We start from the raw sequence: 24,796 nt of genomic DNA on the forward strand, positions 1-24,796 counted from the left end.
CCCTGATCTTAAGCTCCCAAAAGGGCAAGGAAAAACTTAAAAACCCCTAGCAGGGGAAAATGAGAAACCTTGAGAAGGGACCACAGATGGAAGGATCCCCCTTTCAGGATCACCAGGTTGAAATGGATGCAGAGAGGGCACAAATGATACAACATGAAAATCAATTAAATAAAAAGTGGATGTCCATGTCACAGCAGAGGGCTGCCGAAGGAGCCCTCAATTGTCCTGGCAGTGCTCTTCGAGGAGGTTGAGCTGCAGTTCCCCTTTCCTGAATTGGCCCACGAGAATCCAGATAGCCGCTGTCAGCATGGGTGCCACCTAACCACCTCCCCGGCCGGGGAGGGGGGAGGGAGGGGGTGGAGAGGGAGAGAAAACAAACTCCAGCCGAATCGGCCACTACAAGTTAGTTAAAGGCCATGTCATAGAAATGTGTCTTTAAACGTGTCTTAAATGTTTCTACTGAGGTAGCAGTCCTAATATCCATTGGTAGGGCATTCCAAAGCTCTGGAGCCCGAATAGAAAATGCTCTAGAGCCTGCAGACATTTTCTTAGCCCTCGGTGTCGCTAAAAGGGTAGCGTTTTGCGAACGAAGGTTACGAGACGGAACATAAGGAACAACTAGGTCGACGAGATATGCAGGCGCTAAGCCATGCAGCGATTTATAGGTTAATAGAAGAACCTTGAAGTCACATCTTAAATGGACCGGGAGCCAATGTAAGTTGGCTAGTATTGGGGTAATGTGATCAAATTTTCTTGTCCGAGAGAGCAGCCTTGCAGCGGCATTTTGTACTAACTGTAGACTTTTGATGCGGGACTTAGGAAGACCCGAAAATAGTACATTACAGTAGTCCAGGCGCGACGTGACGAACGCATGTATAATAGTTTCCGCATCACCGGTCGAGAGGATCGGACGAATCTTTGCAATATTACGAAGGTGAAAAAACGCAATTCTGGTTATATTCTTAATGTGCTTTTGAAAGGAGAGAGTTTGGTCAAATATTACCCCGAGATTAGTTACAGTATCGCTTTGAGTGATAGTACGGTTATCTATAGTTATAGCGGTTTCCTTGAATAAGTGTTGATAACGAGTTGGACCAATTATCAACATCTCAGTTTTATCTGGGTTAAGACGAAGGAAGTTGAGAGACATCCATTGCTTGATCTCCGCAAGGCACTTCTCAAGATTACAACAATCCCGCGGATCTGTCATCGATAACGGCATATATAATTGGGTGTCATCCGCATAGCATTGAAAACTAATATTATATTTACGTATTATGTCCCCAAGCGGAATCATATAAATATTAAAAAGAATTGGTCCGAGAACCGATCCCTGTGGGACACCACATGTAACATTATAGAGCTCCGAGGACGCATTGCCATGGACCACTCGGTGCGTCCTGTTTGATAGATAGGAATGGAACCAGCCTAGTGCTGACCCTGAAATACCAACACAACTTTTAAGACGCCCTAATAAAATATCGAAGTCTACAGTGTCGAAGGCAGCACTAAGATCGAGTAGTAACAGTACAGACGAAATGTTTGAATCCATAGCTACGAGGAGATCATTAGTCACTTTAGCAAGTGCTGTCTCAGTGGAATGATTAGCTCTAAAACCAGACTGAAAAGTGTCGTATCGATTATTGGCGACCATGTAATCAATAAGCTGCTGCGCTACTACTTTTTCAAGAAGTTTTGCTATGAATGGGAGGTTTGAAACTGGCCTATAATTACTGAGACAGTCCGGGTCAAGATTTGGTCGCTTAAGTAACGGTTTAATGATAGCGGTTTTAAAGGCTGTTGGCACTATCCCAGAGGAGACAGACAGATTGATTATATTTAAGACGGACGGTCCTAAAATTTGAAATAATTCTTTAAGTAGTTTGGCTGGAAGAGGGTCGAGTAAACATGTTGTTTGTTTAGCCGCACTAACAATTTGTGTAAGCCTTTCAAGAGACACGTTTTTAAAAGTTGAGAGGGTTGTTGCATGATCATCAGCGTTGGTAAACGGCGTGCTCGACCGAGCGATTGGAATGCTATTCTTGATCTCATCCCTAATGGATTCAATCTTTTGAGCAAAGAATTTCATGAACTCGTCAGCTGAGTGGAAGGAACTATCGGTGGTCGGCTGGCGCAGAGTCAGCTTTGCCACTGTATCAAATAGGTGTTTCGGATTGTTTTTATTGAGATTAATAACTTGCGAAAAATATCGAGTTTTTGCTAAGATAAGCGCATCTTTATATTTCAGGAGGCTATCCTGCCATGCCTGATGGAAAACCTCAAGTTTGGTTAGACGCCATCTGCGCTCATGCTTTCTACATTGTGTTATCTTTTTATTTATTATTTATTCATCACTCTTATTATTTATTGTTTGTCACCGTGGGATAGAGAAAACGTAATTTCGGTTTCTTTGTGTGTCTTGACATGTGAAGAGATTGACAATAAAGCTGACTTTGACTTTGACTTTAACTACAGCCCGCACTGTCAAGGACGGCTCAAGCACTTGTCTTTTGTCCCGCCCGCTGCTAACCGAGCAGATTTTCTGAGCTGGCAAAATCTGAAGGATTTGCCGCAAACCAGGCCGTTGTTTGATGTGGGACATGTTTTTTTAAGGTTTATCATCCCTCGGTTCTCTTATGCATATGCTGCTTCAAAAGGACTTTTCTTTTGATAGCCTAGGCCTGTTAACTCTGGAAGAAATGGCACTCCCTTAAAAACCAAGTGAGAAGTCTAATATTTGTATATGCATAGTCGGTAGGGAAAAAAAACATCAGCTGGAGGATGCAAAACAGAAGAGTAGGTAGGTGGACTAGGAAAGGCACAACGTGATTTGGAATAGAATTCACTTTGGGAGTAGAGAAAGCAAACTATCTTTGCATTTGACACAGAAAAAAAAGACACCTGCAAAACTTTTCGGTGGAACAGGCAGGTAGTTGGGAGATGAGACACAAAAGAATAATCACAATATTTTTGTTCTGTCTGCTTGGGTAGAGTCTTGATGAGAGTTTACAATGTGAAGATGAATTGGCAGGTGTTGACACAAACACTTTGTGATGCTCGCTGCAGTTATTCCAGAGAGACGTACGAGGGGAAACAGACACCCGCCGTCCCTGCGAACCCTCGTGGCTTTCTTTCCGACTCTCTCAACAACCACATATAAAAGAAAAATCTTGCTATCTATACCTAACTGTAGCTAATCTATTTTAGGTGAAAACCAAAGGACGGTATAGCGTCGACTCCCATTTGTGGGTGAGCACTGTGGTAGCGATGCTGGAGAGGCTGTGATCGTACCCAACTTTCATGTGAAATGCCTGAGCTGCCGTCGCCGCCACGACGTCAAGCGAAAACCCACAAGAGCGGAGAGCGCGGATAAGAGAGTGGTGAAGAAAGAAGAAAGAAAAAAAAGCCCAACTGATTTCCATCAAAACAGTTGTCAAACCAGATGGGGACGATGCCAGAAATGGGCCAGGATGGGTAGGGAGTCATCTTGATTGGGTAGATTTGAACACATACACGCAGAAAAAAATGGCTATTCCAAGAATCCAGTTTTTACTTGATGAATTTCTGAGGTAGGTGGGAGGGGGTCTGCCAGATAGCAAAGATTCAACTCTCTTGTGGAGCTCTATGAACAACTGACAGACAACTAATTGACAAATTACCGTTTTTTTTCCATGTATAATGCGCCCCCATGTATAATACGCACCCTAAAAATGGCATGTCGATGCTGGAAAAAAGCCTGTACCCATGAATAATATGCACCCAAATTTTGACTCCTACTTAAGTCCGTGAACGTAAAATTATTTCAGAAAAAAGATCATCTTTGGGAACAACCGGATGTTATTCTGACGGTCAGTATCACTGCGCATGCGCTAGCATACTCAATAGCGAAGAAATGTTTCGGATTTGTGTAGGGTACATTGTGACAGCAAACGAGCAGGTGATCTAGCAAGCGTCTGATACGAGAGCATTGTGTTCGTATGGAGCGTGTTTGAAGTGAACAGCAGAGAAGAAAGCGCATCTGTAATGGCGGCCTCCGTATGATATCCGGATTTTAAAAAAAAAAAAAATCTTTTTTTTTGTACCCATGTATAATGCGCACCCCAGATTTTAGGACAATAAATTAGTTAAATTTGGCGCATTATACATGGAAAAAACGGTAAGATTAGATACGTTTTGCCAATTGACATTTTTGCAACACTGCTCCAATGTCAATTAGCAAGACATGTTTACAAATCTGCAAAACCCAAGCTGTCTTGTTGATGACAGCCTGAGACGAAATAGAAAAACACATCTCGAGATTCTTGGGACAAACTTTAGATAGAAATAAATATATACATATGTATATCAATAAATATGAATAAATGATTGTCCAGCCTTGGTTGAGGTCTTTGATTCAGGTTTATTTTCTCCGTTGGTGAGTTGCAAAAATGACCTTCTTGCAACTTCACTCCTTGACACTCTCCAACGAAGGCGATTATCGACAGTGAAATGAAGAGCTCATCTCAGCAGCCTCGATTCAGGCGCACCACCTGATCGCCCTAAAAACATGCCTGTGGCGTTCCTCAAGGTTTCTCGCGTTGCCCGCGGCACTAAGATGCCATCTTATCAGACAGTCTCTCTGCCCAGATGTTTCTGAGATGAGCTTGACAGTGGCTTTTATAACCTTTTTCCGTAGATTTAACGATTTGCATCTGTGACCGTACATATTGAATCAATAGAGAATATTTTAATTGTACTCGGTCACTTAGGTGAAGAATTTGATTTCCCATGAAAGTAATATTGCACTCGTCCTCTTGAAATATACATGTTCTCCCATAAAGTCTACTTATTAAACTCATTCTATTTGGTGACATCCACATCTCCCGGGTTCAGCGTTGTGTGAAAATCGTTCCAAGGAATGGGTTGTCGCACGACAAGCGCTTGTAGGTGTTAACGGGTCCCAAAATCTTTTGTGTCAAATCCACACTGTGTCTGACAATTGGTGTCAAGATGCAGCACAATATGATTGAGAGGGTGACAATATTTAAAATGCGGCGCCTTCCGAGCAGATGTGTGAAGATGTGTTTCCGATTCAAATTGTTTTATCACACTCAGTGTTCGCGCTATCTGTCAAATATCTAATTTTACTGGAACCGCCGTTTAATATGACGCAAGGGAGGGTATTTCTATTGGTCTTTTAGATAACTTTTTTTTCTAAATATAAGGAACACTTGAAACCCTTTGATTTTCTCAAAAATCAACAGTGCACCTTATAATTATGGATATCGAAATGTACGTCGTTGGATAAAGTTGGACTTGCTGTACTCGTTTGTCCGTTAATGTGCCTTATAACCTAGTGCGCCCTATATTGGGAAATTGAAAAATACATAGATCTGCTCTTTGAGAGTGTGCCTCGAGTGCTCCAACAAAATAACTTACGCAAAAGCCAGTTAAGGTGCGAAAAAGATTCCGCTATATTTCCCCCCCCCCGTGCCTGGTGATGCTGTAGTTCCAGTCACAGGAACAGAATCTTATTAATTCCAATCTTGTATATTCCTTTCCAAATGTTTGATTGAATTACCATATTTGGACCTGTGTGTGGATTTGCGCATGTGTCCGTCATCTATGGGGAACTATTTGTGTCTCTCTCGCTCGAAATAATAATGAATATTGTTAAAGTTGTTCAGGTGTAAGGCGGGTCCAGAATTCTGTCTCTCGGGCTCACTGTGTCTGAATCTGATGAACAGGTGGGATGATGATGCGGAAGCGTCACATGGCCGCGTTTGTGCAGATGAGCCTCTGTTGCCTTGCATAGTGGTGGGGGAGCTCGGAAGGAATTTCCTTGAGGGAATTGTGTGTTTCAGTATGGATATTGCAAGCTGTGGTGGGGAGAGAATAAACAGACTTTGTCTAACAAAGGGGATGGGCCTGTTCACAGAAGCGCTTCGGTGACTGATGATGTTTGTCTATGTTGACGTACGGTGTTTGTTTGCCACACAAATGCATTATTAACAAAGCGCCGCCGCAAATGATATGATCCTGGCTGGGTTGTTTCAGTGTCTTTTTCCATCATATGAGTCGGCCAGGTCGTTGCGTCATCTCAAAAGTAGCGAAATAAAAGAAGCGTGATAGAAGTGGGCGGAGCCTTTTAAAAATTGCGATGGATTTTTTTTTTGCATCCCTCATGCATGGAAACAAATTGGATACATCTGTGTGCTTAACGTTTTGAAATAAGTACAGGATAAAGGTTGAATCTGTGGTATGTATTTAACGTATTTTTCTTTTTTTTTTTACAAAGAGACATCCATTCTGCTATTTTGTCAAAGCGTGAAATTGGCCTGGTGCTCTTAACCCAACGGTTGAGATTCAATACATGTCAACAGCTTCCCCGCATTTGCTTTGACCTTTCCTCCCCTCAATGCTGGCAGTTCAGAATTAAATACATGTCCATTCATCATTCATAAAACACACTTGAATGGAGTCAAGGTCATACAGCCACTCCAAGCTAAAAGTGCTCCCACATAAAACAAGAACAAATTTGAAATATGCTTGATAACAAATTGCTCGTTTGTTTCATAATCTGATAAATTTTGTAACGAGGACAAATTGTGAGAATGTAACTTTTTTTTTTTTTCAAAAGTGATGACGCGCGTTTCCCAAAGTATCTCCTATAAAATGGTCGGAACTCACTTGTAGTTTGATCCAACACATTGGTACTCCTTACCTATGTTTCCCTTCTATATCGATCGGTAAATTTACTCGAAACATTAACAGAGCAGTCTATTTTGAAATGAAATAGCCTCGTGTGTATAGCAGCTATCATTATAGCATTAGCCACCCGCCAACTCCCAAGAGCCTCAGCTCACAGACTCCCATGAGCCTCAGCAAAGTGTCGTGGCAGCCCCCTGTAAAGATTCAAGAGTTTTTTATTCGCCATGTTTGAGCGTGCCAAACAAGGAATTTGATTTCGGTAAATCACACCCTCCAACACCGAGCCGCCTATATTATATTATATTATATTATATTATATTATATTATATTATATTATATTATATTATATTATATTATATTATATTATATTATATTATATTATATTATATATTATATTATATTATATTATATTATATTATATTATATTATATCATATCATATCAGGCGGCTCGGTGGCGCACTGGGTAGCACGTCCGCCTCACAGTTAGGAGGGTGCGGGTTCGATTACTCCTCCGGCTCTCCCTGTGTGGAGTTTGCATGTTCTCCCCGGGGCCGCGTGGGTTTTCTCCGGGCACTCCGGTTTCCTCCCACATCCCAAAAACATGCTTGGTAGGCCGATTGAAGACTCCAAATTGTCCCTAGGTATGAGTGCGAGTGCAAATGGTTGTTTGTCTCTGTGTGCCCTGCGATTGGCTGGCAACCGATTCAGGGTGTCCCCCGCCTACTGCCCGATGACGGCTGGGATAGGCTCCAGCACGCCCGCGACCCCCGTGGGGACTAAGCGGTTCAGAAAATGGATGGATGGATATATCATATCATATTATATTATATACAAATATTCTCAAACATCCCCTGATCTTAAACTCCCAAGAGGGCAAGGAAAAACTCAAAACTCCAGCTAGGGGAAAAGAGAAACCTTGAGAAGAGACCACAGATGGGAAGGTCCCTTATCCAGGATGACCAGGCTGCAATGGATGCAGAGAGGACACATAGGACAAACAGTGTGGACAAATTAAAAAAAGGTGTGGAGAGCAGCATGTTATTGCACAGTAATGACTCTGAGACTCTAAGAGTTGTGTGAGTTCATCAGAGCAACAGCCTGGGGGAAGAAGCTTTCTCTGTGTCTGCTGGTTTTGGCGTACCGAGCTCTATAACGCCGTCCGGAGGGGAGTAGTTCAAACAGACTGCAACCTGGGTGAGAAGGGTCTGTAGAGATGTTCCTTGCACGTTTCCTGGTCCGGACAGGTACAAGTCTTGTAAGATGGGAGGTTGATTCCACTTATCTTTTCTGCAGTCCTGATTGTCCGTTGCAGTCTGTGGTTGTCTTGTTTGGAGGCTGATCCAAACCAGACAGTGATGGAGGTGCAGAGGACAGACTGGATGATGGCAGTGTAAAAGGTCTTCAGAAGCTCTCGCGGCAGGTTGAACTTCTTGAGCTGTCTCAGGAAGTACAGTCTCTGCTGGGCCTTCTTCTGGACATGCAGAGTCTATCTGGCCGGTCCATTTCAGGTCCCGAGAGATTGTGGTTCCCAGGAACTTGAAGGTGTCTGTGGAGAGAATAGTATTACTGCGGATAGTGAGGGGTAAAAGTGGTGAAGGGTCTCGCCTGAAGTCCACTGTCATCTCCACGGTCTTGAGCGGGTTCAGCTCCAGGTGATTTTGGCTTTACCAGTGGACCAGCTGCTCCACCTCCTGTCTGTACGCAGTCTCATCACTGTCCTGGATCAGTCCGATGAGAGTGGTGTCGTCTGCATACTTCAGGAGCTTCACAGGAGAGTCACCTGAGGAGAAATCGTTGGTGTCGAAAGAGAAGAGCAGTGGGGAGAGGACGCACCCCTGAGGGGCTCCAGTATTGGTGGTCCGGGTGTCAAATGTAAAACAATCGCGTTTCTCAAACTATTTCCTATAAAATGATCAGAACTGACTAAAGTTCGATCTAATATCTATCTATATTGATCCGTAAATGTACTCGAAAACATTAACGGAACAGGCTAGTTTGAAATGAAATAGCCTCGCGGGTACAACAGCTCTTCAGTGACGCCCCCTGACCACGGTTGCCGTAATGCTGGGAAGCGATGCGACCTTGTAATTTACTAGTGGTACTAAAACGTACTGAAACATTTTGGCAGAGCGCTGTGTACAACCAGTATGGATCAACAAATTCATCAATTGATCCATATATAAGGCGCTCTGTATTATAAGGCGCACTGTGTTTTTTTGAGTAAAATTTTTTAGTGCGCCTAATAGTGCGGAAAATACGGTACATAAATGTGCATACATGAATGCATCAACCCTCAAATATGTCTTTAAGAGACCTCGGACAGACAAGTAATACAAAGTCTGCATGAGTTCAGAGCTATTTAATGGCATCTCCAATTTTGTAATTATCTTTACGCACCCTGTAAAGCTGAATAAAACACCATCTGCGCTTCAGTAAAAAAAAGAAAAAATGCAGCCTATAGTTAAAGAAAATAGTTTTTATATTCTACGAGAATGTCGATGACTCTGCAAAAATAAAAAAATAAAAACTACAATTCAGGTTGCATATCATAAATCTTAATAATGGCACTGGAGTATCATTAGAGGAGGATCAAGTCTCGTGGATTTTAATCCTTCCTGTAGTATTTATATCAAAAGTAAGAAAAGTAAATCATCTGATAGTTAGCATTGTAGTAAAACAGAGTTTGTTTGGAACTTTGTCTGTTTGATGGTCCTAATAATCCAAACGCAATGTAGGGAAGCTACGGCCCATGGGCCATATAGAACCGAGGAGAGCAACTGTAAAAATTAATTAGGAAGAGTTTGTTCAGGTACAATGACTGGAAACGGGCCCAAATCCTCAAGTTTCTTTTGGAGTCGTTGGGATGTTCTCCTATGATGACATTTTTAATTCAGGGCTAAAACGATCAGTGTTTATTCCCTGACATGGAATAAAATGGCTTAGAGTGTAATTACAGCACTAAAAAAGGTCACACACTAATAAGATCAGCGCTAACGAACATTAACGATTGTGTCCTTTTGACCCAAAGGGCTCGCATTAAGGTGAGATTAAAAGCTCAGGACCATCGACCAACAACAAACACAACAGACAATTGGAACTCGCAGTTTGGAATTTCAGAATGGCTGCCTCCGAGCTATGACGTGGCTCCACTTGATTAAATATTCTGAAAATGATTCGCTCGCTTTGGAAAAGCCCTCGCCCATTAAATGGGACTTAAATGTTTACATGAAAATACCATTTCAAGTATCAAAATCATTTGTTTGAATTTTTTTTGTTTGTTGTGTGTGTGTGTGTGTGTGTGAGGCACATGGAAATTTTTTGATAGTTTGAGTGTAGCGACAAAAGCTTTTTAATTCTCACTATCGCACCATATTTAATATTTGTTTGTTGTTCAGTATCAATGCCATTAAACGTGATATGAATAAACTTTTGCGGATTGAAACTTGGCCTCGTTCCCACTACGCCGTTGCCACGTGGAGCTCATTTGAATGAAAGATCTGCGCTTGGTCTATCCAATACAATATTTTTTATTAAGCGGGACATATATAGGGATTCTTCTATTGTTTTCACATTTTACATTTAGTGAGCAATGTCACTTCAACATGAAACCAATCAAAAGCTATATGCAAATTCCGCAATGTAAAACACACTAATGTGAAGAATAAAAATTATTAATTCATTCTGTTTCTTTTTTTTTTTTTTTTTATAAATAAAAGGGCTCGCCAAGTCAAGTCGTTTCCAGTGGCCTCTTCTTCTTTTCATAAATAAATCTTCTTCTCTTGGCCCAAATTTGGCTTATTTTCACCATCCAAACATAACACCGCTGACAGCACAAAACATAAAGGAAAAAAAAATATCTGTTCGTGCAAAAGACAGCTTTGGGCGTTAAAGCTTTTCTCTCTCTTTCTCTCAGCTTGTCGATAATTCCATATACTTCACTTGGACGGAAACCATATATTCTTTAAGGCTATACAGAACTTAAAATAGAGCATAATAACTCGTCGCTTCTTCCGTGCCATCTCTTCTCTTCCTTTAACGCTGTCCTTTTTTGGCAAAGTTTCCCAAGCCAGCAAAAAATTCCAAACACCACCACGACGTCCTGACTGCGTACGAGTTGATGGATGTGAATATTTGAATCTCCAAGTTTCATATTGGACAAAGAGAGGAGACTGATGTGAGGAGGAGGGAGAGGAGGGGGAGGAAGAAAGGGGGGAGGAGAATGGTTGAGGACATTCAGGAATTTCATCGGCTTCCTTGGCTGACAAGTTCTTCGAGTTTCAAATCAATTTGCATGGTGTTGCTTTTTTTCATGTTGTCGTTCCAACCAGGGTCCCATCCAAGGTCAGATTATAGAGGAAAGACCAGAAAGCCTGAGAAGGTGGAGTATTTCCATCCGCCCATGAGGGTGCCTCGCTCCAACTTCAGGTAGACACGGTCCTCACGCTCCACCATCAGCAGTACTCCATTACTGGCCGCCTCCCGTGTCACGTCCTGGTCGCCGGCAAAGGCTGATATGACTGGGTAATCGTTTTGCATCAGGTTTACCTGCAGGGGCGGATAAGAGAAGAGGGCGGGGGTAAGTTTTTTTTTCTTTCACCCCATGTGAGCTTATACATTTGATCTTGCGTGCCAAAATCACAAATGCTCACCTGAATGGTTTGTCTGTTGTAGACCTTCACCACATGGAAACTGAAACTGTAAATCCCCCTCCTTGGAGCTTGGAAAACACTCGCCTTCAAGTCAAAATGGTTGCCGATGTTCACTAAAACCTGTAAATACAGATATTGTATTAGTGGGGGCGGGGGGGGGGGGGGGGGGGCTTTGCCAGTGCCAACTGCTTCAGACGGGTTTGATTTGGTTCCAAATGATTATCGTACATTCAAAAGGACACAATATGTAAGCATGCATCAAAAAACGTAATTTTAGCACTGGGCTCTACAAAACACATTACAAGTGGCTTAAAAAATATGTTTCGGAATTACTGAATTGGAATCAATGCTTAAACAATTTATACAAACAAAGCCCGTTAGGCCAGACGCTTAAAATGGTTGCCTTTTGGCTGCACATCAACAAAACACTCATTATGCGCACATCAGAAAGCCTTAACGTTGCTGCTTCTTCAATATTCACTTAGATCAAAGTAATGACTGACAAATATAGCATTAAAGAAGTTAGAGAAATAAATGAAGTGTTTATACTTGAAGTGTACAATTCATAACTTTATGCGTAAGATGGTTGCGGCTTTAAACGGCAAATGAGATCCAACGTATTAAAATGTCTGTTTCTTTAGATTCGGGTTACAGTAAATAGGATATACAGAAATAAAATCTCCAGTTACACACTCCTAGACCGCAGGTGAAATTAGATTCGGTCAGTAAAATGTAGCGTAAAAAGCTCTTAAAAGGCGAGTTACGCATCCTAAAAAAAAAAAAAGTCATAACAGTTCATAACATATAAAGTGAATTAGCTACTTGATATGACTGTAAAATTAAACAAGGCAGACGCGGGACGTAAATAAATTACCGTAACTTGCTTAAGGGGTCAGTTTTACGCACATTCAATAAACTGTAGCTCCATTTTAGCTGCTTTATATCATTCAAATATTGATTTACTTATTTTTCCCAGTGTTTTCACCTGGTCAAAGTAGATAGTCATGGAGGTGTTGCTCATCTCTGACGGCTCATGGTTGGTTCCACGCACGGCGGAAAAAGCCACCTTTGCGCCTGCAGAGCGCACCGATATGCCGAGGGAGGACGTGACGCCTCCGTCCGAAGAAGGGTTCGAATCGCACACGACGAGACACTTGCCCTCCAGCACGATGGGCTCCGTGTCGTTCTGGCCGAGGCACAAAACCACGGTGCACCCCAGGAGGAGGACAAGGAGGGCCAGTCCCAGGCAGCGCGCTGGCACCATGGTCGCTGATCCTGTGTTCGAACCCGGCAGCCCCCGTGGAGGTTTGTTAGCACTCGAGTACCTGGTCCACACGTTCCTCCTTTTCTCTCCTCGCTCTCGTCCTCTAGCTCACTCAAACACTCTCTGACTCCGCGCTCCCCTCCTTCTTGCGCATCTTACTTGGCTTATTTTTTAGAAGGTCAGTCACACAAAGGTTGATGTGCATCCTGAGAAAAAAAAAAATGTTTTGTGTTAGAAAAAATCTTATTGGGGGTCGATTGATAATCATTTTCATTTTCAAGTTGCAATTCAATTTAAGCGCGTTGTCCGTGCGTAAAATGTCACAACCAATCTACTTGTAATCTACGTTGTAAAAATGAATCGGTTTTTTTTTTTTTTTTAGCTCGTTCTCAACCTTTCTTGTTAAACTAAGCCTCAAGACGAACTTTTTTTAAAGGTTCCACACAAAAAATCAGACCTACCTGCGCACTCGTGCTGCTGGTTCCTCCGCTGCCTCTCACCGACTGAACTGAGCGCTCAGATGTTGGTCCAAAGAAGACGAAGAAAAAAACAAAACAAGGAGCAGCCAAAGTCTCCGGGCTCTCTTTCGATGGATAACTCACGCCCATTCTTTGTGTAACACCTTCCAAGTGTTAAGGAATGAGCAACACGGGTGAACTCATCGTTCGTTTGTTTGTTTGTTTGTTTGTTTGTTTGTTTGTTTGTTTGTTGTGTTTTCTCCTAAGTTAGGGTGGTACGTCCACTTGGTTCTCGCTTTGTGTCATTTATATGCTGCCGCTGTCTCATTTGTGCATCTTATTAACTCGAAATACAGGGTGGGGTTCGCAGGATAACCTTGCAGGATGCGTAAACCACATTTGAGCATCCATGTACAGAACAGTATACATTAACAATTTGACAAGTACCTCGGAATCTAAATAAAGATGCTTTACCGCCACCCAGCGGTTGCTTTGAGTTCTTCCCCCACTGGTCACTATTGAGCACATTCTAAAATCATCCTTTACAAAATACCAATTATAAATGTACTAGTTCAACAACATATTTTTTATTATTCATTTATATATATATATATATATATATATATATATATATATATATATATATATATATATATATATATATATATATATATATATATATATATATATATATATATATATATATATATATATATATATATATATACACACACACATCTATATATACATATATATACATATGTATATACATATAATGGATGTTTTAATCTCAGAACATGTTTAACACAGATACAAGCAACACTTCAAGGCTTTTTAATGAGCGACCACTTACCTGCTTAGCCTGGAACTGTGCAATGCACATTTGAACGCTGCACCCTTTATGTGTGTGTTTTAACATTCACTCATTTAGCCGTTTGGAATTTCATGAGAATTTAGCTCCATGTACATATCTTGTGCTGTGTGTGTGTGACGAGAGGAATCAAAGGGGATCAGATAAGCACGAAGCCGCAAGCAAGATTACAGGCGGGGTGTCTCTTTTTTTAAGGCAAGGGCTGCTTGAATATTTATAGATCGGCAAATAGATGAAGACCAATATGTCGGCTTTTTCTGGCATGAATGGGTTTTTATCCATGTGAGGAGGAAAAAATATATATTTTAACGACGTGCTGTGATTTGGGGGCTTGAATCAAAGCGGGGGTGTTTTTTTAAAAGCTTTGGAAAAGTACACTTTGCTTATCAAGGTTTTGGGGGAACACGGGTAATCTCGATACACAAGCCTCACGGTGTCCTGGTGCAAAGCTGCGTGTAGCTTGCATAGCAAAGAAAAGGGAATTTTGGGCTTAATTGCAGCAGGACCTAGCCTCTCTCCCTCACTCAACCCGATTTGACAAACATTGCGCTGTCAGAGTCGACTGCCAAACCATGCGGAAGAGTGACATCAGGTATCCAAGAGCCACAACTGGCCCCGTGGCCTTCAAGGACACGTAGCAATAGGAAAACATTAAATGTCAAGTACCGGGGACATGCAAGCAAAAGGGATGTGGCCTATGTGGCATTAACATACAGGGCAGCCATTGCCCTAAAAGAAGCTGCGCATCCTTCAAGAAAGCTGATTGGCCAGACTGACGACCGCGTTACGTTTATTTTTCTTGACAGCTAGCAGTGCCTACTGGCTTCCAGGAACGGCGAGGTCGATGATGTGCCGGCTCTTAAAGCCAGCCATCTACCTTTTTTGTATACGTGTGAGGGAAAAGGACTCAGCCTTTTGTGTTTCTTTCCAGCTCCTTTTTTTTTCCCTTCATGCAATGAGGCCACATAGAGGTCATATGTGACGTGATGACACATTATTCCCTTTGGTTATTTCCGACATATTGTCTGGTGTGTGTTAATTGCAATCAGATGCAATCAAAACATCACGCATTAACAAGCATTACTTTAATGTCGGCACGCCCCTCCAAATCCATCTGTCCTCCCATCCATCTGTCAACTATAAATATCTGCATATAATAGGCCGAAACTCACATTTTGAATTAGGCCGACTTGTCATCTTAGCCTGAAAGGAACCCTTGAGTGGAGTTATCGTGTCATGTCTTTCATCACTATGTGTGAGCTCCTTACGACATCAGCATGACCACTTCCTCCCAGGCGATTTGAAATTCAATGTGTGCCACTGTAGAGGTGACGAACTAATTGAGTCAAGCTTTCACACTCTTATTATTGTGTGTCAAAATATTTCATTCGTTTCTCCGCTCGCCCTCGTTAATGACATGACAAGCATGACCTTGACTGTAAGTCATGAATAGATGGAACTACAAGACAGCACCATGCTACCAAAATACACCTGACGATTACATGAGGCAACTGATCCACGTCGACTCTGCTTACCTTTTGTCTTTAGTTTTTTTGTTTTACTCACCCATGCCCAGACTGTAAACAATAGAATGCCTTCTCTGGCTGATTTTGCCATAAGTTTGACATCAATTTCCAGGCAGTGTTGTCCAGCCACTAAACCATCTCTTGAAACACTCAGTGGTTCCCTAATAATAAAAGTAAGAGTAATTATGAAACAATGTGCACAGAAGGAATCACTCACAGTTATTTTTTCTGAACAAGGCAGAAAACAAAATACAATATAGTCTTGAATAATAGGCAGGCAAGAACCAGCAGTTTGTATACAAACATTAAAAGACATTTTTCCAAAATAGATGTCATTTTTCTTCAAGGATTTTCTAGCTTACTTGATACGTTCGGTTTTTCAACTTTACTACATTCATTCATACAAATATTTCCGCTGTGCAAGAACAAACAATTTTTCGAAACGATTGCGTGTAGTCTTACTGTTCGTATTTTCAATTCTCATAGTTTGTCAAAGATATCTTAATTGTAGGCGGAAGTCAGTCTCATGACCCGGAAATGAAGGTTGCCAATTAAGGGCGTTGCTACGGCAACAGGACGCAGATGTTTGATGTCATCGTTCAGTGGGTTTCTCTTCCACCTTTAAGTTCATAAACACGCTCGGTCAAACTTTTAAAGGTAGTGTGCGACGACATGTTTCCACAGGCTCATCGACCAAACTTTATGGGCTAAACGCATTGCTTGAAGTAGGTGCGACAAGTGCGAACATGTTAGCATTGAAAGCAACGAAGCGTCAACGCTCTCGAGCCTCCCTTGGAAACTTTATCGAAAGGTAACATGTCATGCACGTATTTCTCGAATGTTTTTGACTGAGAATCGGAGTACTTGTGCCAATACTGTCTACTGAAAATACGAATTTTCAAAATAAAGCTCCACTTGTTTATATTCACATCACGTGGCATTTTTCCATCATTTTATACAGTCAAGCAGATAACTGCCAGTGACAGAAAATAACAGCAGGAAGAACAGCAAGTGGCATAAAAACACCTTTTTTTTTTTTATCTTCCCCTCCCGTTTTTGATATTATGGTACTTTTTTGTAGACTGCCATATGAGATCCAGAATAAGATCCTGTCCTACTTGGATGCTGGCACAATAATCTGCATCAGCCACGTTAGTAAGACCTTCTATCAACTTGCCAATGATGAGTAAGTATCATCACACACACATTGCATTAAAAGGCACCAATAATACAAAACCACTCCAAAGCCAGGAAAAAGCCAGGTCGGTGGAACCTTTACAGAGATAATTAGAATTCAACTCCGCAGCTTCCTGCAGATCATAATTAGGATGTAGGCTATTTCCATTATATGGCATCAGTGTCACTGCTAATTTAGTGCCAATTTCAGATATAGAGCTGTTATGTGCATGTTGGTGTTAGTAGGAACATTGCGGACGTGAAGACTAGATTAGAAGCTCCACGTTATGTGCTCAGAATGAGCAAAAAGCCTTTCATTAGATAATTCTACACATGATACTTTTGACATTTCTCAAAAATGTCTCGTGTCGATACAATCAACTTTCTTATGGAGGAATATATACAAGCGGCAGCTGATGAAGATGGTTGGGGAGATGCTGGAGATGACCACTTTGGAGTCTCAGGATCAACCTTCGGGTTACTGGAAGCTCAGTTATTTGAAAGCCCTGAGTGCGTGGAATCAGAGCAAGTGAAAGGCACGTTCGAGTTAGCCGTCACATGGGTTTGCCTCAGCACGCAGTTGAGATACTTCGGTAATAGCACCGCACAATGGTTGTCACCTTCAAGTCACAATTATGGAATGCACTTTCATTTTTACTTCCACGCCGCTCGCTGTGGTACAGAGAGGAAGTAGAAATAAGTGTTTTCCTCTCAGAGGCTGCCTGACTTGTTGAAATAAATGACTTCCCCACGCCCCCTCCTGACCTCTCATCTCCAACATATACTTTTTCTCTCTAAGTCAGACATTTCCCCCCCATAGGGCTGTGTCTGTTTGAGACACTTTGGGGAGCAATCTACCTTGCTAATAATCATTTCAGAACACATCACACACACAGACAACGGCGGGCCAAATCCCCTGGGTCATCTCGGTCCTCGCGGGGTGCTCTAGTTTTTTTTTCTTTTGTTCTTCTCTCAGGGAGGCACCAGTTAAATCACAATAGGGACAATCCCGAGTCTCAGTTTAGACCAGGGATGGGCAAACTACGGCCCGCGGGCCACATCCGGCCCACGGGACCGTTTAATCCGGCCCGCCAACCCTGAATAAATTGTATTATTAATCATTTTCTTTTGGTCATTTTTCCTGCAATGACTGCGTTTCCCCAGTAGATGGGGAACCGCTTGCCTGCGCATTTACTACCGGAAGCCGTGTCAGAAAGCTCGGTGCACACTCACAAATGCGTACTCAGTAGTACGGACATGGCGCACTCGCGCTCTAATTGTAGCAGTGCCGAATTTAGAGCGTGGGCTGTGACGACAACATTCTTGTAATTCGCGCGCTGAACTTTCAGATACAGTTTCACGCTAAAGCCACCCACAAACCTTCCTCTGGAATCCTTCCATTAAAATGAGTCGCCCAAGGAAAAGCAAGGTGGACACTGAGTGCCGAGTATTTAAAAAAGAGTGACCAATTTGGCTCGACGTGACGTTCAGCCACATGAACATCAACCCGTCACAGATCTAGGTAAACGGACCAACACCTCGGATCTCTCCTAAGAATTGCCACAACAAATTTTACTCCAGACTATGACACACTAGCAAAAAAAAGGGAGACCAACATCACTGTTCCCACATTATGAAGGGGAGGCTCTCAAGTTTGTTGTATAAAAATGCATTTTGAATATGATTTGTACAAATAGCAGTGATTGAAACTAGCGACCATTCTCATTTTCAAACGATGCAGGATGCTCAAGGACATTCTTCAAGATGACATATTTGGTCAGAATGTTTGCCGTTTGATGTGATCTCATAAGATAAACATCTTTCATTAATCTGACCTGCAGGCACTGAAGTGATGGAGACTGTTATTCATAATAACAGTGTCGTATTTTATGAGAATCACTGATAGCAGTTTTTTAGTGTGTTTTTTTTTTTTAATGCTGTTAATAAATGCATTTGTTTTCAAAAAACCTTTTTGAATACCCATGCTTTACTACCTACTAAAGGCCAAAACCTTTTATGCAATGACCTTTACACGTCGTTTATATTACTTCAAACAAACACTACATCCATCTGCTCCTGGTTCGGCCCTCCGGTCCAATTTTAGAACCAAGTTCGGCCCGCAAGTCAAAAAGTTTGCCCACCCCTGGTTTAGACTGAAATACATCAACAGATTCATCCGAGCAGCTGCGGCTTTATGTCACGATTGTAGTTTATTCCATTAACAAACTGGCCGAACGTTTCTCGGCTGCTGATAAAACACAATAGCCTTTAAACGCTCGGTCGGGCGAGTTGGAAATGTGATCGCAAAACCATCCTTCCATCCATTTTCTGAACCGCTTAGTCTCCACGGGGGTCGCGGGCGTGCTGGAGCTTATCACAGCCGTCAGCGGCAGTAGGCGGGGGACACCCTGAATCGGTTGCCAGCCGATCGCAGGGCACACAGAGACAAACAACCATTTGCACTCGCACTCACACCTAGGGACAATTTGGAGTCTTCAATCGGCCTACCAAGCATGTTTTTGGGATGTGGGAGGAAACCGGAGTACCCAGAGAAAACCCACGCGGGCCCGGGGAGAACATGCAAACTCCGCACAGTGAGGGCCTGAGGTGGAATCGAACCCGCACCCTCCTAACTGTGAGGTGGACATGCTATCCAGTGCGCCACCGAGCCGCCTCTCGCGGTACCAATGACTGCAAATATTTTGCCTGTCCTTAGATCCAGAGGGAGTAGGTAAAAAAATTATGCTTTATTATCTTACATAGCAGACATGTAACCTGGGAGCTGACGGTCATGGACAACTCCAAAAAAGAAGCCACATACGATCTGGCCTGGTTCCAGTTCTTTGAGACCTCCATGGTACGGTGCTGGAACGGAAGCCTCTGGCCCGACTTGAATCAAATTTCCACCATTCGGCTCCACGGCGTCCGCAGAGTTGCCCTTGCCTGCCCCGGACTCAAGGTGTAAGACAGTCGAGGTCAATTGTCGTATCTGTGGAGTTAATTAGAGTTTTCCGTGTGCTGACAAACCCGGTTGGAGATCCCTCATGGATGTGGTGGACATGGAGCGTGCGATCAAAACATGCAGGACTTCGGCCAGGACCACCATGTTGAATTGAAGCTGGTAAAGTCTGACATGGTGGTGGGGCTTTGGAAGGTAATTAAGCAACGCTCCTTCATGGCGTATCAATATAAAGTGAAGCACTCGACCCAAATGTATCATTTTCATTTATTGGACAAGCAACTCTGCAGTCAGATAAGCACCAGCATGTGCTGTGACACTTCAAATAGTAGAGTGAAAATTTCTTTCGACCTAATAAGATCAGGAAGTTCTAGGTGTTAACTATATCACACACCCTTTTCCGGCTTTCTGTTATTTTTTTCTTTCACTTCTAACACCCTCCAAAGCTGGCCAATTGCACGGTTGCCTTCGTCTTCCCGCCAATTATTCAGCTTCTCTACTTCTCACAGGAAACTGACGCGGGAAATTTAAATAGATTAATCGACAACAAATCGATTATCATTTTAATCGCCTCCTATTTTTATAATCGAGTAATCGTTTAGAGACATCTTCTGATTTCAGGCATTCAAAGGTAATAAGTATTTTATTTCTCGAGTCTGACATGAAATTAGACCAATTTTATCTTTTGCATTCAATCAAAATTTGACATTTGCAGACATCTGTTTTTTGGAAAACAATGAAATTTTTTCCGATGATATTGCTTAACTGTTTTTTCGTTTTTTTCATTCACAAAATAATACAAAATACCCCCAAAATATCAGGGGAAAAGAATACACTCTAAGACATATAAAATTGTATTCGATTAATCGATAGAATAATCGATTCTAAAAACATTTGATGCTCACAGTCCTACCTGTGACCATGTTAAGTTAACAAGAAAAGAAATACCAAATGTTGCTTTACCTCAGTTTTTATCAGGACAATGATGATGATGATGATATGATCATAGAACTTTATTCATCCCACAGCGGGGAAATTTACTTGTCACAGCAGCGCATTCAAGTGCAAGAATACAAGTGCCAAAATTACAAAAAAGGATAAATAACAGACAAGGACAAAGACAAGTACCGCTAGTAAAGACAAAACACAATTCTATCAGGTGCCACGCATGTTGTAGAATCTGACAGCAGAGGGAATTAAGGACCTGCAGAATCGTTCCTTCCTATACCGTGAGTGTAATAGTCTGCTGCTAAAGGAGCTGCTCAGGGACCGCACAATGATAATATAACAATGCCGATTTTGTGTTCACAGGAGCAAGGCAGCGTCGCCTTTGTCACATTCACCCTCCACTTGTATAGGCTGCTGGAGAGAAGTACCCAGGGAAGCTCTCTTAGGTAGGCGCCACATGTTCAAAGTGTGTCACCAGCAAATGCAAGTGACAGCGTTCATTCCCGGGGTGATCCGTCTTTGATGCTCTGCTCGCTGATGCGTTGCTGGCACTTCCACTACCACATTGGTTGTTATCTTGTCAACATTCTGCCATTTCCCCCCCTTTTTTCTCATTTGTCCGCATCGGCTTTGACTCGCCGTGCTAAATCTGCCGTTTCCCTCAGTCTGTCATCAGCGAGGACTAAAAGATAGAATGGATTGAAATCTAGTCAACTGGACGAGGCCTTAAATTTGTACGACAAACGAATCCCATGTGTAGTACAGTAAAATGTCAGCCATATTTTATTTTTTTTAAACACAGGGATATTAACGCTTCATAAGTGTGCTCACAGCCCCCTCTAGTGGCAATATTTAAGAACACATTTAATATTCTGTATGAATTATTTTCCTTTCAATAGTCCCCACGTGGAGCCCATGGTCCAAGCCCCGTTTGATGACATCGACCTTGATTACGGTCTCCATGGTTACCAGCTCCACATCGCTCTCCACAGCACTGAATATGAGATTATGTCTGGAGGTTTCCCTGAGTTATTCTGCCGAAGAGGTAATACTAGTGAAATATATGGCCAATTAAAAAAAAAATGTATCTGTTGATTGTGAACATCGCCTATCTTTCAGATGAGATCTGCAACGGCCATATCCAACTCATTGCCATTTATGACAGCCGTTTATCACAGCATGTAGCTTTGTCAGGAAATGTCACCCTGCCCTGGAGGTGCAAGGCCCTGCGAGGTGAAGTAAAGGTACCACTTAGTTAGAAGACTTGAAATCCAGTCATCTGCATCTTTTTGTTTCTGTGACGACAGGGGGTCAAATTAGGAGTGAGTGAGTGTCGTGAAATCCACAAATTTGCCAAACGTTTTAGTGGGTGCCAAAGCTAACGCTGCTATTCCGCAAGCTAACGCTAGTCTGCACTAACAGTGTAGTTTTGGAATCATGCATCGCAAAGATGACTAATTGCAGCATATTTCACACAGTGAATTTAAACAAATGGCCCTGTGTGATGGATGTGGTATCGAGGGAATTGAGGGGTGGACTACCATGGGAGCTGCTCTACGCGGATGACCTGGTATTGATGGCTCACAGTCAAGAAGTCCTAGCTAGGAAGCTTGCGGCCTGGAAGACATGCCTGGAAAGGAATGAAGGTGAATGCGGCAAAATCAAAGGTCATGGTCAGTGGTGCTGGCCTGGGAGTGATACCGCAGTCAGGAGCATGGCCATGTGGAGTTTGCGGAAAGGGAGTGCAAGCTAACTCTATCCGGTGCAAGGGTTGTCAGAGATGGGCACACCGGAGATGCAGCGGAGTAAAAGGCAGCCTACTAGCTGCAAGTGAGACCTTCCAATGCAAGCAGTGCAGGGGAGAAGTCGCCCAAGCAGACCCAGCTGAGCAGAGGGGCTCGTAGTAGATGGGAAGATGTACGAGGTGGTGGACAGCTTCTGCTACCTTGGAGACAGCTCAGTGGCCTAGTGGTAGAGTGTCCTCCCTGAGACTGGAAGGTTGTGGGTTCAAACCCCGGCCAGGTCATACCAAAGACTATAAAAATGGGACCCATTGCCTCCCTGCTTGGCACTCAGCATTAAGGGTTGGAATTGGGGGGTTAGATCGCCAAATGATTCCCGAGCGCGGCACCGCTGCTGCTCACTGCTCCCCTCTCCCCCAGGGGATGGATCAAAATCACATGGGGATGGGTTAAATGCAGAGGACAAATTTCACCACATCCAGATGTGTGTGTGACGATTATTGGGACTTTAACTTTAACGCTGATGGGGGGGTGGACCTAGCAGTGACCACAAGGGTGAGAAGCGGGTGGAAGAAATTCATGGAACTTATGCCCTTCTTAACATCTAAGGCCCCATCCCTGAAGATGAGAGGCCAAGTGTACTGAGCCTGCGTCAGAAGTAGTATGACGTACGGAAGTGAGGCATGGGCCCTGAAAACAGAACACGAAGACAAACTAAACAGAGCAGAAATGAGGATGATCAGATGGATGTGTGGTGTGTCAATGAGGGAGGAAAAGACCAGTGCAGAGCTGATAAAGAAGATGGGAGTGGAAGCCATAGTGGATGTGGTGAGGAGAGGCAGACTGCGATGGTACGGACATGTAGTGAGGAAGGACAAGAACGACTGGGTGAAGAAAGTTATGTCGTATAACGTAGAGGGGACAAGACCCAGTGGCCGACCGAAAAAGACCTGGCAGACGACCGTGGGCCATGGACCGTTACCGGTGGAAGAAAGCCATATCGAGAACCCAGTCCAACCCAGCGGCGCCTGGAAAGCGGACTTTAAACCGATGATGATGATGGCCCTCAAGTCCATTTTTATCATTTGTCTTCTCTTCATCAGAATGACTGTATTATGATTCTCACTCTTCTTGATGAGGGCGACAAACCCTTTTGGTGCATCAGCTCACCGGTTGCCACAAAGCATCTTGAGAAGCCCTATTCACTGTATTATGCCGCCCAACACTTCCAAATCCACTATCAGGATTCTGAGGGTCAAGTGTTGATGAAATTTGGGCAGATGGACCCGCAGGAACCGTTTTTCCTCGTGAGTTATTAGTTTATTTGACAACCGATAAAGTCAACAAGCACTTCCAACAAGAATTCTGAACATGTATTGTTTGATATTAATTGGATTGAATTTAAATCATATTCAGTTTTCTGAGTGAGGTTCATGCTCGCCTTGGAAAAAAAAAAATTCTCCAATGTTGGGGCTGATGATTACAGACAATATATAATATAAATCTTTGAAAAAAAATACATGACGCTTTATTAAAAGCATCTCTGGCTAATTTTTGTCCTCTGTGAAAGAGCAGACAGTCCTTTTATTGGAATCAAATCAAGAAATGCTTTTTGGAATATGTGCCTGTAAATTAACAAGGTTCAAAAGCATAACTTCTGAGCATTGATCACTCGGGAAGCCCCACCACTACATCAAATCATCTCTCCATTGTAAGGGCCATTAATGCAACACCCATTAGCGATGTTAGCCGTCAATTTTCTTGGGCTATCTTTAATATCCACTTAGCCATAAGTGTCAAAAGTAAATGGAAATATGTTGAGAATTACTGGCATCCGGCAATTTAATATTAGGGCATTAACTCGGAGAGCCGCCAAATGACTTGAAAATTGCAGAGTCAGTGTTTTTTGAACGGTGATGTACTTTTGGTGACATTTGTTTATTTGATTTAAGACGTGGCGGCTATGTTGAACATGTCATCACAATGTGTTGTGTATTATGAATGGTAATATTTGTCACTCTGTAAACATACTTTGAGCTGTACATTGTGATAAGAAGCTTCATTGTCCATCGTAAAAAAAAAACATACATAGAATACCATGCACATAAAATTAATTGTAACAGTTTAAGCACTATAGAAAATGGACGGCTTGAATCTTTTTTTAATTTTAACTGGAACCATAGCTTATTAATGGATGTGGAAAGTGACCACACGAGGTCAGTAAAGCACCTTTTGGCTCTCTTATAGAGTGATGGATGAATGGATAGTCAGGCAGACCTACAGACAGACAGATAGAATCGCAGGTCAGTTGCCACGGTAACATGTGATGCATTTCCTGAAACTGGGAATCAAAAGTAAGATGGAGGCCCGCAGCAATAATGCTCAGTTTGATTTTGAGAAGTGCCCATTAGCAGTCTGTACAGCAGTCAGATTAGCAGTCTTCCCCATACTTGTGATTTAGTTTACTGAACCAAGCTAAGTGTTTTTCAAGGCTCAGGAAACCATTGCAGGT

The 24,796-nt window shown here is 42.6% G+C and overlaps 2 protein-coding genes across 2 annotated transcripts; one reads left to right on the top strand and one right to left on the bottom strand.

Moving 5' to 3' along the window:
* Positions 1-10,327: 10,327 nt before the first annotated feature.
* On the bottom strand, positions 10,328-13,494 carry cbln2b (cerebellin 2b precursor). Its single transcript, XM_061266323.1, has 4 exons — positions 13,066-13,494; positions 12,326-12,810; positions 11,341-11,460; positions 10,328-11,236 (listed from the first exon to the last, which is right to left on the bottom strand). Exons 2-4 carry the CDS (start codon positions 12,602-12,604, stop codon positions 11,039-11,041), a joined length of 597 nt encoding a protein of 198 aa, XP_061122307.1. The 5' UTR covers positions 12,605-12,810; positions 13,066-13,494; the 3' UTR covers positions 10,328-11,038.
* A 2,561-nt stretch (positions 13,495-16,055) lies between these two features.
* On the top strand, positions 16,056-24,441 carry fbxo15 (F-box protein 15; the record flags this gene model as incomplete). The annotated part of the gene is given in 12 exon segments (XM_061266329.1): positions 16,056-16,270; positions 16,541-16,646; positions 17,019-17,179; positions 17,181-17,228; positions 19,402-19,594; positions 19,641-19,710; positions 19,713-19,789; positions 20,906-20,988; positions 21,442-21,587; positions 21,662-21,786; positions 23,388-23,592; positions 23,595-24,441. Coding segments are annotated over 12 exon segments (1,488 nt in total), but the record flags the coding sequence as incomplete, so codon positions are not given.
* Positions 24,442-24,796: the final 355 nt, after the last annotated feature.

This window comes from Syngnathus typhle, linkage group LG19 (assembly GCF_033458585.1).
Source record: "Syngnathus typhle isolate RoL2023-S1 ecotype Sweden linkage group LG19, RoL_Styp_1.0, whole genome shotgun sequence".
Classification (NCBI taxonomy): domain Eukaryota; kingdom Metazoa; phylum Chordata; class Actinopteri; order Syngnathiformes; family Syngnathidae; genus Syngnathus; species Syngnathus typhle.

Coding starts and splice junctions, on each gene's coding strand:
- cbln2b (XM_061266323.1), bottom strand. CDS start 12,604: ATGGTGCCAGCGCGCTGCCTGGGACTGGCCCTCCTTGTCCTCCTCCTG. Junction 11,461..12,325: donor TGACTATCTACTTTGACCAG/GTGAAAACACTG, acceptor CTGTATTTACAG/GTTTTAGTGAACATCGGCAA. Junction 11,237..11,340: donor ACAACAGACAAACCATTCAG/GTGAGCATTTGT, acceptor CCGCCCCTGCAG/GTAAACCTGATGCAAAACGA.